A 16,234-nucleotide genomic window follows, 5' to 3' on the forward strand; every position below is an offset into this window, starting at 1 on the left:
AATTACAAAATGAATCAATTTAAAGAAAATCCACAGATAAAACCTTTAAGACCTGTCCTCACCCCATTCTTCCTGTGTCATCCCTGTTCTCCCTGAGTCCTCACCCCCGTTCTGTGTCCTCACCCCTGTCCTATGTCTTCACCCCTATTCTGTATCCTCACTTCACTTGGATGGTTGCTGTGGGACAATAGGTTAAGGATAAAGAGGTGACACAGAATGTCTCAGACTAAGGGCAGGGATGTGCTCCTGGGCAGGTGCTAGTTGCACACAGATCCCCAACTCTGGGTTTTGGTTGGAATCCCATATGGCGAAGGCCAGGTCTCTGGGTCAAGACAGTGTGTGGACACGGAGGAGCATATGGCATGTGTGGCTCATTTCTCTCTGCTGTTCTGTGTGACACAGTGCAGGGGAGGCCAGTCCCGCTGGGTGGAGGGAGGATGTTCCAGAAGCAGGAGGCATGTCTGGAAGTAGGTAATCTCTAGGAGGGCAAATGATGCTGAAGTTGAGCCCCTTTCCTCCTGGGATGTGGACGGTGGCTGGGGTGAGGTGGGCCTGAAATGGGTAGGGGGTATCCACCTGCAGCTAGGATGGGCTGGGCTCCTCAGGCCATAATCCTCACCCAAGAAGACCTATCTCCTGCCCCTCCCTGGAACTCCAGCCCACCTGGCCCCTCCAACCTCTCTTCCCTCACGCCCTTTCTAACCTTACTGGCTGGTGGACTGAATCAGGCTGCACAGTTCCTGACTGGGTGACCTTGACCTACTTCCAGGACTCCCCACCTTGACGTACTTCCAAGACTCCCCTGGGCTTCACTGTTCCCCTGAAGACAGCAGTGCAAATTAGGACACTGCAGCCCTGGGTTGGGAGTCACCAAAGCCACAAGATGCACCTTGCCCCATCCCCGAATCCTTTCTTTCTCTCTGCCCCCTCCCCCAGCAGCTATTTCAGTCCTTCCTCCCAATGGCAGGGTGAGCCTCCTTTCATGTCAGGATGCCAGGCCCCCACCAACCTGGTAAACAGCTGAAGGATGTGGTGGAGAGATGAACTTTCCACTGAGGTGACTTTGAACCTGACCTTTCCCGCAAGGGCTCCCCTGCCCCTCCTATCCCAGGAGACCCCATGCTATCCTCTCCAGGCCAGGATGGAGGCCTGAGGGAGGCCAGTGCTGAGAGAAGCTGCAGTCCAGCTGCCCCACCCACCTCGAGAACCATCTGGATGGTCTTCATGTATCAGCGGAAGTGACAACCACAGATGGGGAGATGGGGGCGAGTGACGTTTGGCAGGTGTATTCTACAGGTGAGGCTTCTGGTCAGGAGCCGGGGGAGCAGCATGTCAGGGAAGGAGCAGCCACAGAGCCTTGGAGCCATGGTTATCTGGCTTCTACCTGGGTGATTCTTCCTGTCCCCTTGTCTCCTGGTCCCCTTGTCCACTGGTGCTCTTAAGACATCCACAGGGTACGTATGCACTGTGAGGCTTGTAGAAGGGGCACATGGCTTCAGCTGGGCTCTCAGAACAGCCGGCACTGACAAGCCTTTAGTGAGGACCTCAGGATGCCACCCAGAGTGACAGCCAGGGCCTGGCCACACCATGTTGAACAGATGGGCCTGGGAGAAGAGCTTATTCCCAGCCTCAGTTTCCTCCACTGTAAGGTGGGGCTGACACAGGGATCAGGGGTTGCACTGAGCATCTACCACCTGCCCAGGACGGCCTGGTGCTCAGCGAGCTCAGGATCAAACTGCCATTATCAACTCTGAGCTCTCTAAACCCTGAGTCCCCCAATCTGCCCTCTCTCCTCCATCCCTAGCCCTGGCCTCCTATGTTCTGTGGCCACCTCCCCCTTGGCCCCTCACAGCTCCCACTCCACAGCAGGGGGTCTTTCTCACCTGCTGCCAGACTTTAGGCAGCATGTGCCAAACCTACAGACACCTCTATGAAGTCCTTGCTCTTGCAAATGCCTATGGCAAACTCCTATACATCCTTCAACGCCCAGCTCAGTTATCCCTTTTTTTGTCAGGCGTTCTTTAACACACCCTACAGAGTCTGGCTCCTTCCTCTCTGCCCACACTTCCCCAGAGCAATGGTGATAGAGTCCCATGTGAGACTGAGGTCATGTGCTTGGGCAGAAGTGGGGCAAAACTTGAATACAGTCACAGTTTGGGGAAGGAGTTTAAGGCTGTGTGTTACTGGCTTTGGTCTAGAAGTTTCTCCCCAAGACCTCAGATCAACCAGATGAAATGGCTGGCTTGTTTTGGGCCACCATGTGTGAAAAATGAATCTTTAGTAACTGCAAGCCGTCCAGTGTGGGGAGATGCCCACATGTGCCCAGGATTGAGGGTCTGAGGCCTTGCCGCCTTCCTGGTGTTTGTTCTCTGGGGGAACAGTGAGCTTGGTTGGGGGTGGGGGTTAAGCAGGCTCACTGAAGTTCCTGTGGGTTAGACAGAGCTGTGATGCACCCTCTCCATGCGGGCAAGTGGATTCATATTGGGGCTTTTGAGTTAGGTAGAATAATGGATAATACCCTCTGAGTAGAGTGCCCTTATGAGGTGAATCATTGCCACCCAGGCTGCGAAGTCCCTGAGGGCAAGGTCCAGGCTCCATTCCTCACTACTGTGCCCTCAGGGCCTAGCATAGAGCCTGGCTCTTTGTGGGTGCCCAGGCAGTGAGCCATCTATGTCCCTGAGCCCAGGTGACAGTGGGCAGTGGACTGTGTTGGTGGGTGGCTTGTCCCCAGCTACAGTTTCTTAGTGTCATTTCTTTATGTCTTCCTAGAGACTTAGACCAATTCCATTGCTGAGGCTGATCCTGCAGGACCTGCTTAGGAGACACTCCCAGATGGCCTCCCACTAGGGTCTTTCCCAGAGAACTCTGGGGTTTGTGCTGAGCTGGTAAATCCTTGCACAGTCCTCTCCTGGCTCCAAGGACCTGAATAGCAACCCCCAACCCCTCGATGCAGCCATGCCCCTCTCCAGGGACAATTTTAGTGTCCCCAGCCCCAGGGACTGGGAGGTGGCTGGACAGGTGTGTCAGGGGTCCCATCTCTCCTGCACAGGGAGATCTGAGCTTAGAGAAGAGGTGTCCCCTCTGTCTGAGGCTGGGGTGGGGAGGAAGCTGCAGAATTGTGACTCTATTACTAACTCCCTCTCAGTGACCTTGGGACAAATCATTTCCCACCCCAGCCTCTCTCCTCATTCTCCTAAAGTGAGACATGATTAATCTATTGATCTACCGGTTGGGGAGCACTTACCTCCTCCCCAGTCCTTGGCCCTCCCCAGCACCAGTGAGTTTCTAAGCACACCCTGCAATCAAGGTTCTGCAAGCGGAGGCCCAGAGACGGCAGAGTAGCTTGCCTGAGGTCGCACAGCCTGCACGAGGGGCAAAAGCTGCGCTGTGGGACAAAAACAAATGTTCCCACTCGGGTGTGGCTCCTCCGCTAGGAATCCCCCCAGGGCCCTGGGGAGGGTTGGTGGGGAGGTGACACATCACCAGCAACCACATCCTGGGACAGTTGCCCTGGGGAGCGCCTGCCACTCTGCACCATGGGCACAGGAGTGGAAAGCAGGTCCAGCACCCAGCACCCAGCTCCAGGATGGAGACCAGACCCCAACCCTCACTCTGCCAGTGTGTTTGGGCTGTGGTCACTGTGGGTATTAAAATCACCCCTGCAGAGTGATGGAGAAAATGCCCTGATTCTTGCTACTCTGCAGATGGGGGCTCTACTCCTGGCCCTGTATGGAGGCCCCTGAGGCTGCAGGAGCCAGTGGAGCACCTGTTTCAGATCCAGCCTGGCATATAGGCCTAGGCCCAGCAGGGCTGAGTGGCCGCTCCAGGTTGCACCCCATCACCTTAGCATCCTCTCTGGTTTTCTGTGTCCCCATTGGCCAGAGTGCCAGGCCATAGTAGGTGGCAGCCCTGGCATTTCTGCCCAATGCATCAAAGCTGCCTCTGCTTTGCCAACAGCCAGTATGATGCATGCATACAAGTGTAAGTGAGCACAAGCTCCTCTGGACCATGTCAGGGAAAGTGACCTCTCAGGACACCTCCTCCACCTGAGCACTTTTTGGGGACACTGGAGAGGCTGGGCAGCTCAGTGGGGGAAATGAGGAACAATCATTCTCAGCCCTCAATCAACCACAGGACACCTAGCTCCCTTATCCCTTGGGGGACAATCTAAAGGTGTGTATTAAGACTTCTTATAGGACAGAGCCTAGGAGGCCAGAGCCACAGGGGTTCATGCCCATGGTGTCACCCCCCTTCCTCATTCTTACTGGGGTCCCCGGGAAATTCTGCAGTAAAGTACTTGAGTGCCTCTACTGCTGAAGGAACCATACATGCACGCACACAAATGTGTGCACACACACATATGAGTGCAAACACATGCACACAGAGACAGACACATGCACACACATGCACACACAGATGTATACACACAGACATGCACATAGACATGTGCACACATGTGCATACACACAGAAACACATACATGTGCATTGCACACTGTACCGAGAGGCCAAAGAACTGTCACTGCATTCTCAGTTTCACTCAGCAATCATTTAATTTGAGGAACCCCAGACAGGCCACTGTAGGTTGACTGGGACCCTCCAGTACTCTGAGGCCTCCAGGAGGATGTGTTTAGAGTCCTGGATGTAATAGTCACATGCAGCCAGAGCCTCCTGGTCAACCCAAGGGTATGCATGGCAACTCAGGGCCTCATGGGTCCCCTGAACCTCCCAGAATGACATCTCTGTACTCCTGCTTCCATACAGTTAGCGTAGGTGCTGTGGGGCTGGGAAGCACCCCCTGTAAACCTCCAGCAGCTCAGAATGAGGCTCAGCTGTCCAGGGACATTGTCCGTGTTGGGCTCCAAGGTCTTTGATGGTAGGACTGGCCTCAGGCCCCACTCTGGGTGGGAGCATGTGATGTCCTGGTTCCTGTCCATTGCCAGGGTCCAGAAAGGCCACATTCCTTGCGAAGTGCAGGTGCAACCCTGAGCGAAGCCCTGGGGTTGTGTTGTGACAGCACTGCCTACCTGAGAGTCAATGGCAGCCACTCACCCAGGGCCTCTCTTGTAGCAGGAGGTGGGCTGCTTAGTCTCCTAGCAGCTGCCTGAGAGTTGGAATCAAAGCACCCAGCATGACTGCCACAATTGCAGGAGGTGACCTGGCTTGTTCACCCCAGGACTCAGTGCTCACATCCTCCACCACATCTTTTGCTTAGGGCTCATGCAGATTGATCTGATCAATGGATGGAGGTCGAGGGCTCCGAGTGCTCCCACCTCTGTGGGAGGCCTCAGCCTTGCAAAGGATGATGCGTAGGGAGAGCGAGAGAACAGGGAGGGACCACCCAGGAGCCTCAGGAGATCCAGGCTAGGCTGCCCCAATGTCATCGTAGTCCTCCTCCTCAGTGGACTCCAGCTGGGGGTCAGGGGGTCCTGTGGGACCAGGAGGCTCAGTTTCAGTTCCTGCCCTAGCTGTTCCATGGGACAGAATGAACACAGGGGTCACACCCCTGAGTCACTGTCTGAAAACATTTCATCCTCTTGTTCACTGCTGTCTCCAACCAGAGCCTGTCTAGGCCAGAGCTGCACATGGAAGATGAGAGAGTGCTGGCAGTAAATGCTGGCACCCCTCTGTGACTGATAGACCTCATCTACTTGAATACCTCCACTGACAGGGTGTTCACTTCCTCTCACAGTACCTTCATTCTGTCTATACACTCTGTCCACCCCCAGCCCACTCCTTTGCCCCTGCTACCTGGACATTCAAACTGCTCCACTGGAGGATGGTGAGGCGGCGGCTGGAAGTTCTGGTACCACTCTCCAGATGAGGTGCTGGAGCTATCACCAGCTGGCATCCCTGCTGGAGACCCAAGCCCAGCCTGTGCATAAGTTTCCCAACCCCAAAGCCCTGAGGACTCAGGAGAAACAAGGCAGGAGTTGAGAAGATGAAGAAATGATAGCCCAGAAAGGGGAGGGGTCTTGCCCAATGTCACACAGCCAACTAGAGGCTCAGGGTCCCGGTCTGTGTCTCCTCTGGGCAGGTTGGCTACAGGATGGGGAGCTTGGAAAGGCTCACTACTACCTGAAAATGTTGCCTGGGAGTCAGCTAGTTCCAAGCTGGAGGGCTGCTCCAGAGGGGGGCTCCTTTCTGAAGAAAACACCTGGGAGTTCCATGGTGGTGGCTTGCTTCTGGGACTGTTGCAGTAATCCTCCCCAGAAGAGGTGCTGGACTCACTGTTGCTCCGTGCGTTATTCTGAGTGCCCAGAGAAGGGGCATCTGCTGCACAGGGCCTGGGGTCAGCAACTGGGATGTGGGAAACATGCAACTCTTCGAGTCCTGGGCCAGGAAAGGAAAAGAAGCAATTCAGCAAGAGGGCTTTAATCCAGACTCCTGACAGAACTTACTGCCTATGGGAATGTTTAAATCAGGAGACACCAGTTGAGAGAAGTTGTTGCTGGTATGTTCCAATTTGAGCTGAGCTATTGGGTCTGAAGGCTAAGCTGGTATTCTACCTACTATCTCCAAGACCTGCACCTGTTGGACTCACCTTCCTCTAAGGGCGGCATCCGGAACCTGTTCTGCTGGGCCTCTTCCTCTGTGACTCTGTGCCGCTGGGAATCTGCAGGAAGTAGGGAGGGGGACAGGAGGGTGGGCTTGGCTGTTACCCAGGCATCCCTAACTTCTATGGGACAGACTGGAGTCTACCATGCATCAGCGTGGAGACAGGTGGCTTCTGGCAACTTCTCCATGCCCACCCTGCTCGGCTGCCCCTCCTGCATAAGAATGTTATTAACTCTGGGTGCTCCCTCATGCCCAGGTTGCTCCAGAAATGGACTGATGTTTGTCCTAGGGTTAGCTTCCTGGGCAGCTTCAGGTCTCAGGATCAGTCTTAAGAAGGTGGGTCAGCTCTTTGGAGCCATCTGTGACTTTGAGTCTCTGTCTCACAGCACTTGGGACACAGAGTTGCACCTTACATATCCCAATGGCTACCTAACTTCTGCCCATGGGCCAGCAGAGGTGGATCCCCCACATCCCGGAGGTCCTGAGTCAGTAGATGGGGTGGAGATAGCTGGCCACTGCTCAGGATCATTCTTCCTTGTGTCTAACCCTCCACTGCCTGTGTGGAGGCTCCTGCCCTGCCTCTCTTGCAGCTAGCAGGCTTGTGCTCTGCATAGAGGGATGGGAGTCAAGGATGACCTTCCCATCCCACTGTGTGAGCCATGTAGATAAAGGCAACATTCTAGGGACTTTGAGACACTATCAAAGAAGGAATCCAGGTCCCCCTCAATTTCTCAGGACCCTGACATTTGGAGGGTCTCTGTCATATACAGCTGAAGTCTAGTTCTAACTTGTGCAGTAGGTACAGGTGAGGTGCAAGGATTTCTGATGTGCTCCAAGTAATTCCACAGAAAGGGCAGGACCCTCTGGTGTAGTCCAACCTCCCAGCATTGTCTGGGCCCTACTATAAGTTCCATCTTCCCTCATCCTGTTCCCAGCAGGCAGTGAGAGAGCTAGACAAACCACCTAAGAGGCACAAGCTGGCATGGCATGGAGTGGGCTGGGCAGGTCAGGGTGAGACATAGTGTTGGGGGGTGAACTAGTGTATAGAAATTGCTTCAGGGGGTAGAGAGATGGCTCAGAGGTTAAGAGCACTGACTGCTCTTGCAGAGGACCTGGGTTAACTTCCCAGTACCCATATGGTGGCTAACAACTGCCGGTAACTCCAAGTTCCAGGGAGACCCAATGCCTTCTTCTGACCTCCATGGGCATTGCACAATATGGGTACACTTACATAGATGCAGGCAATACACTCATACACATAAAATAAAAGTAAAATAAAATAAATTGCTTCAACTATGTCTTGCCTGGGCCCTCATAGCTTACATAGTCCCAGATCTTATTAGGTAGATGTGCAGGGCCTGGTGATGGCACTGAGATCCTACCAGGCCAGAGACAACACAGGACATCCCAATGAATAGGTGTCTATCCAGGGTCACAGGGCACTTTGAAAACTTCACAGTGGAAAATTCACAGTCACTGTAGGAGGTAACAAGGAGGCTCTGTGCAAGTCCCATGGACATCAACAGGAGCCCTCCTACAGGTCCCCATGAATTGCAGGGAGCCAGCCTGGCACTCACTGTAGAAGGTGGTCAGGGCCACGGGTGGCTGGGAGCTGAAGTCATAGTGCTCGTAGTCAGAGTCAGAACTGGTGTCCGAGTCCTCAGGGACACAGGGCTGGATGGATAGCATAGGAACTGGGGAGAGAACAGAGGGACCAGGGGCAGGGTGCGACAGCACAGAGGGCAGAAGACTTCAGGAGAGAGGCTAAGAGCCCAGTGGCAGGGACAGGGGACTGAGTAGCAGGGAGAGCACCAGGTGACCCATCTTGTGGAGGACCATCATTTCCAAAGTCCCCCTCCCATTTCAAAACTGGGGACCTAAACACAATAGCTTATGTAGCAAACACTTCAACTGACCCTCTCCACCAGGCACCGTTCCAACAGACACTATCTCATTCAACCCCCAGGAGACCTCTGTGAAGTTGGAACATCATTAACCCCATTTTACACCTGAGGAAACTGAAGCACAGAGCGGGTCTGTCCTTGACCCAAGAGTTGTTCAGCTGAGTGATGGCTGGGGGAGAGGGTGTTCAGCCTCATGCAAGATGCTGGGTCACAGCCTCTTTTTTCACATGCAGCCACCCCATGCAAGGGTTACTGTGCTATTGGTTGGGTTTGGGTTGTTTTTGTGTCATTGAACTCTTCATAATAGAAGGTTATATTCGTTATTCATAACACAGGGTGATTGAATTCAAACTACTTGGCAAGATTTTTAAGAGGTAAAGCATGTGTCCTAAAGGATAAGTGGTCAGTCAATTGTGTGTGTGTGTGTGTGTGTGTGTGTGTGTGTGTGTGCGTGTGTGTGTGTAGGTCAGAGGTCAGGCTTCAGTGTTGTTCCTCAGGAGCCCCCTGACTAGGCTAGACTGGCTGGCCAGTAAACCCTAGGGATTTGTCTGTCTTAGCTCCCCCAGTGCTGGGATTACAGCCTCATGCCACCATACCCAACTTTGTCCATGGGGTCTAGAGACTGAACGTAGGTGCTTACATTTGCAAAGTAAATGTTTTACCAACTAAGCTATCTCTACCCCCCCCCTTTTTTTTTTTACTTAGAAAATGTGAAAAAAATTGTGCTCCAAGAGAAACTTTTTTTTTTTTAAAGATAGGGTCTCATGTAGTATAGGCTAGCCTCTAACTTTATATGTTAGCCAAGGATGAACCTGAACTTTTGATCCTTTCACCTCTACTTCCCGAGTGCTGGGATTATAGGAATACACTACCACATCTAGGTTATGAGGTGCTGGGGGTCAAACCCAGGGCTTTGTGCATGTTGGGCAAGTAACATTCACAGCCCCTGTCCCAGGAGAATGGTGATAGGGCTCGGGTACCTGATCAGACAGTATCTTGAGAGGTGACCTCACAAATCTACTAGCTAGTGAGAAGAGCCAAGGCTTCCTCTGATAACCAATACCCCAAAACTCTTGGCTTCTATTAGCTCAGAACTTAAAAGTCCAGAGTTTGGGCAGGACTGAAGTGGAAGTCAGAGAGGTCATGACTTGCTCAAGGTCACACAGCCAGTGCATGGACTGGCCTGGGCTCTCCTGCTGACACCATTTTGAACTCAACAGAGGGGACCCTCCAGAGTCTGCCCTTCCTGCCCCCCACACCCTCCCCATGAGTGACAGCCTACCTTCCTCTTTGGGAATGGTGATGGGGACCGCATGATAGCTATTGATTCCTGCTGGGATGGCAGTGGAAAGATGCTGGTGGTTCACAGAAACGGGGAGGGCTGAGGGAGGGGAGGCAGAGAGTCTACATGTCATGACATTTTTGCTCTCTCCTAGCCTTTCAGGTTCCAGGTTCAAGGACACAGCTCCTTCACCCCACAACAAACACACACAGTGTCTGCTCCTCCTGGGAAACCCACATTACTGGGTCCATTTCCACTGGGCAAGGTAAAACCATTCCCACCGTCAAGAGGCTTCCCCAGGGCTGGGCTGGGTGGTCCTTGATGGATCACTCAACCTAGTGCTCTGCCACATTTCACATGCCAGGGATGGCCGCACCTCGTGCCCACTACTTCCTATCTATACCCCCAGAATGTCACACCTACCATATTGTCCTTTAACTCTCAAGAGGAGGACAGCTATGAAGATGAGGGCGCTGAGGAGAAGAACCCCCAGGACAATGCAGGAAATGAGGAATGCCAGCTTTGAAGACTCGTTGTCCTTCATGCTCACTGGTACAGAAGATTCTGGAAAGAGAAACTCCAATTCAGGCAGAAAAAGGAGTGGAGTGGGCCCTCTTCACGTCATGGTTCTACCTTGCTGCAGCTGTCCCACTCCCCTTTTCACCCGTCTTCCTTCTCCCTCCTTTTTTTTTCAATGTTCTCCATCAGCTAGTATATAGTAGGTGCCCTGTAAATGCATACTAAATAACTAAATGCATTTACTGTCTGAAATTTTCCTCTGGCTATCAGCCCACAGGCTGCCTCTATCTCTCTCTGCTGGCCTTCAGTTTAGTCTATTCAGTAGACCATTATTGAGTACCACTTTGTGCCAAGCATTATATCTTAGGAATACAATAGGACACAGTGGCACCGGCTTAGAAGCCCTGTGGAGTGTGGAGCTCAACAGATTGGGCCACATGCTGTGGCTGTGTCTACACCCCCAGGGGAAAAGATGACACTCACCCAGCCCTCATTTTCTCCCCTTCCCTTTCTGGCTGCTGACAAGATGTTTGGGGCCAAGACAGGAAGGTGGATTTGGTATTCAGAAGCAATGTAAAGGAATATTGAGATGTGGAAGGTCTGGGTGGATGTGGACTCCAGGGAAGCCCAAGGGACCAAGGGAGGGATTGAAAATAGGCTTCCTATGACCCTAGGAAGCTCAGTCTCTCTTTGCTTTTCGGTGGGGGATATATGGCTCCCTACCCTGACTCCAGAAAGGGGATGTGGGTACTGCAGATCCTGCAAGTCTCATTCCACAGCCTGGGAAATTTTCACCCTTGTCCATGCCCTTCAGAGGGGCCTCTGGCAGGACTCTACTCCTTTAGTCCCTCCCCAGGTCCTATCTAGCCACTCTGAAGGGTCTGAGGCAGGGCAGAAGGGATCCAGGGGCTGGGGAGGGAACCCAGAGGGAACCCAGGTCGCCCTAAGTTGAGCAGGATGGCCTATGGAAAGGTTCCCTGCCTACATTGCAGAATCCTTAGGATGTCTGACTTCCCTTTAGCTCTCACAGCACATATCCATTCTAAGCACATCAGGAAAGGATTTCACAACAGCAACCCGTGACTGCCATTCTCCAAACTCAAGGAACCTGTGGCTCAAATAGGTTAAGCATTGCCCAAGGCACATAGCCAGTCCCTGAAATTGTGTTGTGCTACTGGCCTAGTGACAAAGCTGGAGTTGAGCTGGGGTTTTGCGTGCTGGTGGATAAGGCTGCTGTCACTTCAGCCTCTGAGCCTCAGCTTGTTTCTCAGTATTGAGTTATAGAGAGGCTTCTCTCAGTTGCTTCAGGGGTTGGAAAGTCTTGGGTAATAACGTAAAAGGGCGCTAGAGCCCATGACCTAAACCTTACACACACACTGGACACACACTGGCTGGTACCCTCGGCACGAGGACCACTCCACCTGGCCAGGCCAGCAGTGCTGCATCCACATGGCACCAAAGCAGTCATGACCTCTCTGACTCACAAGGAGTGGGGTAGGTAGATGATCATGTAGGCCATAGTCTAACATGGCAGGGAGCTCCCTGGGGGACAAGTCCACTGACTAGGACTGGGACTGGGGAATGGGGGAACAAGCCCCCAGGCAGGCATCCATGTGTGCATGCATATGTACACACACAGGCGCCTGTATTTCTGGGAGAAGCTACACTCACCCACAATGACTGGAACTCTCAAAGGAACTTCTAAAGTGGTCGAATTGTGCAGTCTCCGGGAACCTGTTGAAAAGCACCATTTAGTCGCTCCCCTCCCTTCCCTTCCCTTCTGCCCCCTCCCTTCCTCTCTTCCCTTCCCTTTACCTTCTTTTCTTCCCTCCATCCCTCCCTCCCTCCCTTGAACCTGGGACCTCATGCATGCTAGGCAAGTGTCCTACCACTGAGCTATACCTCCCACCTGCACTGGTTCTTCTTTATGGCCCCTAAGACACTAATGCTGTGACTCATCTTCATGCTGTGTTAGCTTTGGTGAAACGCAGCAGAGCCCACCTCCTTCAGTGAGCACGAGGCTGAGCTACTGAGAGCTTGGCAATGCCAGGCACATGACTATGGTTCCCAACGTTGTCACAGATACTATTATCAGTGTCTCCTAATCTGATTTTTCCTACAATCACTAGCTCTCGGATGGCAAATTGGCTTCATCTTTTGAGCCAATTCCAGTCAATAGAGACCAACTGCTTAGCAAATAATAACGCCTTCTTTAGTAAATCGTTGATCCGGGCTGGAGAGATGGCTTAGCAGCTAAGAGCACTGTTTGCTCTTGCAGGGGACCCAGTTTGGTTCCCAGCACCCAGATGGCAGCCAACAATTGTCCATAACTCTAGTTATGGATTCAATGCCCTCTTATGGCCTTTATGGGCATTGCATGCATGGGTGCACTTACATATATGCAGGCAACACACTCACACACATAATAAAAATAATTTTATAATAAGGAATACTTGATCCATGATTCTAGGGCTGAACTGAGTATCTGTAGGAAAAAAATCCTGATCAACAAGTAATGTCTGCCTGGGTATGAAGCTAGTATTTGCTGCTGTTGATCTGGTGCAAGCTGTGGGCAGAGACTGAGGCAGAATTCTGGACCAAATCTAGGAGTGGAGGGGAGTTGGGGGAGGAATACCTGAGCATAGGACCCGAGCGGCCAGCGATTGCCTGCACAGGTTGGAGTTGTTGAACCGCCAGGAGCAGTTGCTGAGGGTGAACTCCTCTCCTTCACAGATGTAGAACATCCTACCAGCCAGGGAGTGTGGCAGTCCCCTAGGCCTATCCACCACATTTCCGCAGCCCAAGGACCGACAGAGCACTGAGGCCTCGGGCGGATACCAGGAGACGTCACACACCGTGCTCCAGACCCCTCGGAAGTACACCTCCACCTGCCCTTCGCAGGAGTCAATGCCTCCAGTCAGGCGCCAGGACTGGTGCTCTGGGGGTTGATGGGCAGGGGGCGGAGTCAGGCCAGGATGTTGGGCCCAAACCCCTACCACCCAGAATTCCAGCGCAGAGGTAAGCAAGTCCACTCTTGAGCGTTCTTTCTCCTGCATGGGACCCCCTCACTGCCCCACCTGCTTTGCCTCAGGATCTTGGATGCTGCCTGCCCAGCGTGGGCTGTGGACCCACAGAATCCGCAGTGTTGTTAACAAATGTACAGTCAGTCCAGAGCTTGGCCCCAGACCTGGTGATCTTTGAATAAACGCCCTCTATTCCTGCGCATATTAACGGGAAGCGCAGGGTTGCACCTGAACTTCCCAGTCTGTTCTAGACCATTCAACAGCTCCTGGGGATGGGGGTGTAGAGGGACGGGATTCTCTGTCTTCAGTTTCCTGAGACCCACTTCCACTCAGAAAGTCCTACCCGAAATGTGTCACCTCCTCCAGGGTCACCGACCTGAGCACACCACGCCCGCGTCCTCCTTGTGGCCGCAGTACTGGTCTCCTGGCAGCCCCGGGCAATCCCACAGGTAGGCCTCAGTCCCAGAGCAGTTCACCTGGTCGCGATGGATGGGCCCTTGGCCCGGGGTGAAGTGCAAGCCCGGCAGCGCCTGGACTGCCCAGCCGCATTGCAGTTGCTTGCAGACCACGTGCGCGTCCTCCAGGTCCCACGTGTCATCGCACACTGTCCCCCACTGGCCTTGCTCCAGCATTTCCACGCGGCCTGCGCAGGGACTGCCACCGTCCACCAATCTCACACCGCGATTCTCTGAGGGTGGGAGGGGTTTGGATGTTGAAGTCCTGGTCAGAGGAGGGGAGTGGGTCATTGGACTAGGTGGGAGGGGCTGTGACCAGACGGGGAAGTCTGGGAGACCCAAGGCTTGGAGTGGAAGAGGCTTGGAGACCCGGTGGGCGGAGCTTGAAGGCCAGGAGGCGGGATCGGAGACTGGGTAGGCGGGGCCTGGAGCACAGATCACGGTCTGGGAGCCACTGCGCTAAGGGGTCAAGCCGGGAACATGTGTATTTATGTACAAGGAGAGCAGGGTGGACATCGAGGTCCTGATTAGGAAGGAGACAGGGAATGGGCAGAGACACAGTTAGGATGGGGAACTAAGGAGACCAAGTAAGTGATCTGGGAATCCAGACAGGGAGGGATCTACAGGCCACATCTAAGGCGAGGGTCAGATCTGGAAATGACCCACTTCTGTGGACTTTTCAATGTGGGACCATTTCAGTTTGCACGGGTGGGGAAGGCTAGGGCTTGGAGACTGGAGATCAAGGCTTGGCTGCAGTGCTTGGATCCTGGTAGGCAGGTGGCAGCGCGCGTACCTGCACAGGTGACCCATGCCGGTCTCCCATCGCCGCCGCACCGGCGGGACACCTCGCACAATTGCCAATCAGCTCCTCTGCACTGGACCGCCAGCCCCAGCGTCCGAGTGGTGTTCTCGGTGCCGCTGGTGTTCCCCGAGGTGGTCTCTGGCGGCAGCTCCGAAGTGGGCAGCACAGGCTGGACGGCTGTCCCCGGCACACCGCAGCCCAGAGCGCTGCACACAGCCTCCGCGGCGAGCCTGTCCCAGAGCGCACTGCACACTGGCTCCCAGGACTCCCCCAGCCAGACCTCCACCGACCCGCTGCAGCGGCTGCTCCGGTTCACCAGGCGGACCCCCAGACGCTCTCCTGGAAGGGTTAGATTCCAGCTGAGACCTCTTCAGATTCAAATGCCCCCGTCCCGGAATGGGGATGGACCTTGCAATTGGTTGGGGGCTGGGGGCGGGGTTCTACCTCCAGCCCAGCTGACTGGAACTCAAGCTTTCCAGCCTGCAGCCTCTTGGGGAGAGAGGGAGACTTTGAGGCCTGACCCTCTGGTTCAACTTAGAGAAAAGGTGTGGCTCAGGGGCGCCTCTGGAGCTTAAAATGGGTTAGGCCTAGGATGACTGAGAACCAGAGTCTGAATCCAGGATCCTCTCTCCAGCGACCCTGTCTCCAATGGCACCCTTGCAGCAGACAGGTAGAGTTCTATCTAGTTCAGGGACCCTGTGCCACCAAGTCTCCTTCCTGGTCCCCTGGCTGCTAGGAAGGTACTGTGCTAGAGGGTGCAACAGTGACTTTCAGCCCTGGAGGACCAGTGTGTGGTGCATCAGGGGCTGGAAGACCAGCAGATGCAGTGGAAGTGGGTGGTGCCTTCTCCAGAGCCCTTCCTGTGGGGAGCACCCGTCTGATTCTTTGCTGGAAATGCACCCCACTGCTAGCTCATAGCTTTGCACAGCAGACCTTTAATAAACAGGTGCAGAGTGAATGAAAGACTGGGCTGATGATGCTTACCACCCTACCACAAACTCTAGCACGAATCCCTCAAGTGCTTGAGGTGTACCTTGGGGTGTACATGAAACATGAGACTCTCAAATACAGGAGTTCTCAGACCTCAAGGGGGGCCCAATGATAGAACCTCAGTCCCTAGAAGAAGTGCCTGAAGCCAGGCGACTTCCTTGATACCCGAAAAGTTCATTGCATTTTCTTATTATCCTGGAGACCACCTATTTGGTCCCCGAAAGCTGACCCTAGAAAGATGGTTGGCTCACCTGGGCCCAAGGACTCATTCTCTGTGCTGGTGTTACTGCGCTGGCCAGAAGGGGCTGGAGACAGGAAGCCTGGAATAAACCAGCAGCAGTCAGGGTAGTTGATCTGGCAAGGGAGGTCACAGAGATGTCCAGATGGCAGAGGCCACAAAATGCCTTGGTCCCTTTGCTCCATTTAGGGTGGGGAAAACCCTTCACATTGTATACAGCCTCCTTAGCTGTACCTATGAAACTGCATATGCAACCTCAGAATCCAGGGGGAGAGCTGCAGGGGGTTTTGGAGCCTGATCTACTTATTGGCTATGTGGCTACAGTGGGTGACTCAGCCTCTTTCCCTGCCAGTCCTAGTTTGCTGGCAATGGCACTTGGGAAGTTGTTTCTTGGCTGACATAAGAACCTATGGAATGCTTGCCTGGGAGAAGGAGCTCAGAATGGGAGTGATTTAGAAAAAAAA

The 16,234-nt window shown here is 53.7% G+C and overlaps 1 protein-coding gene across 1 annotated transcript; it reads right to left on the reverse strand.

The window, feature by feature from the left end:
• Positions 1-4,556: 4,556 nt before the first annotated feature.
• On the reverse strand, positions 4,557-15,998 carry Cd6 (CD6 molecule). Its single transcript, XM_029555879.1, has 12 exons — positions 15,784-15,998; positions 14,534-14,881; positions 13,662-13,973; positions 12,898-13,200; positions 11,934-11,996; positions 10,167-10,307; positions 9,744-9,842; positions 8,135-8,251; positions 6,544-6,615; positions 6,078-6,332; positions 5,751-5,855; positions 4,557-5,428 (listed from the first exon to the last, which is right to left on the reverse strand). The coding sequence occupies exons 1-12, from the start codon at positions 15,953-15,955 to the stop codon at positions 5,364-5,366; spliced, it is 2,052 nt and encodes a 683-aa protein (XP_029411739.1). The 5' UTR covers positions 15,956-15,998; the 3' UTR covers positions 4,557-5,363.
• Positions 15,999-16,234: the final 236 nt, after the last annotated feature.

This window comes from Nannospalax galili, unplaced genomic scaffold, assembly GCF_000622305.1.
Source record: "Nannospalax galili isolate Female #2095 unplaced genomic scaffold, S.galili_v1.0 scaffold1270, whole genome shotgun sequence".
Lineage (NCBI taxonomy): Eukaryota > Metazoa > Chordata > Mammalia > Rodentia > Spalacidae > Nannospalax > Nannospalax galili.

Excerpts from the sequence above, each read along its gene's own strand:
- Cd6 (XM_029555879.1), bottom strand. The coding sequence starts at position 15,955 with ATGGAGCAAAGGGACCAAGGCATTTTGTGGCCTCTGCCATCTGGACAT. Across the intron at positions 14,882-15,783 it reads GAATGAGTCCTTGGGCCCAG|GAGAGCGTCTGGGGGTCCGC; the intron begins GTGAGCCAACCA and ends TAACCCTTCCAG. Across the intron at positions 13,974-14,533 it reads GGCATGGGTCACCTGTGCAG|AGAATCGCGGTGTGAGATTG; the intron begins GTACGCGCGCTG and ends TCCCACCCTCAG.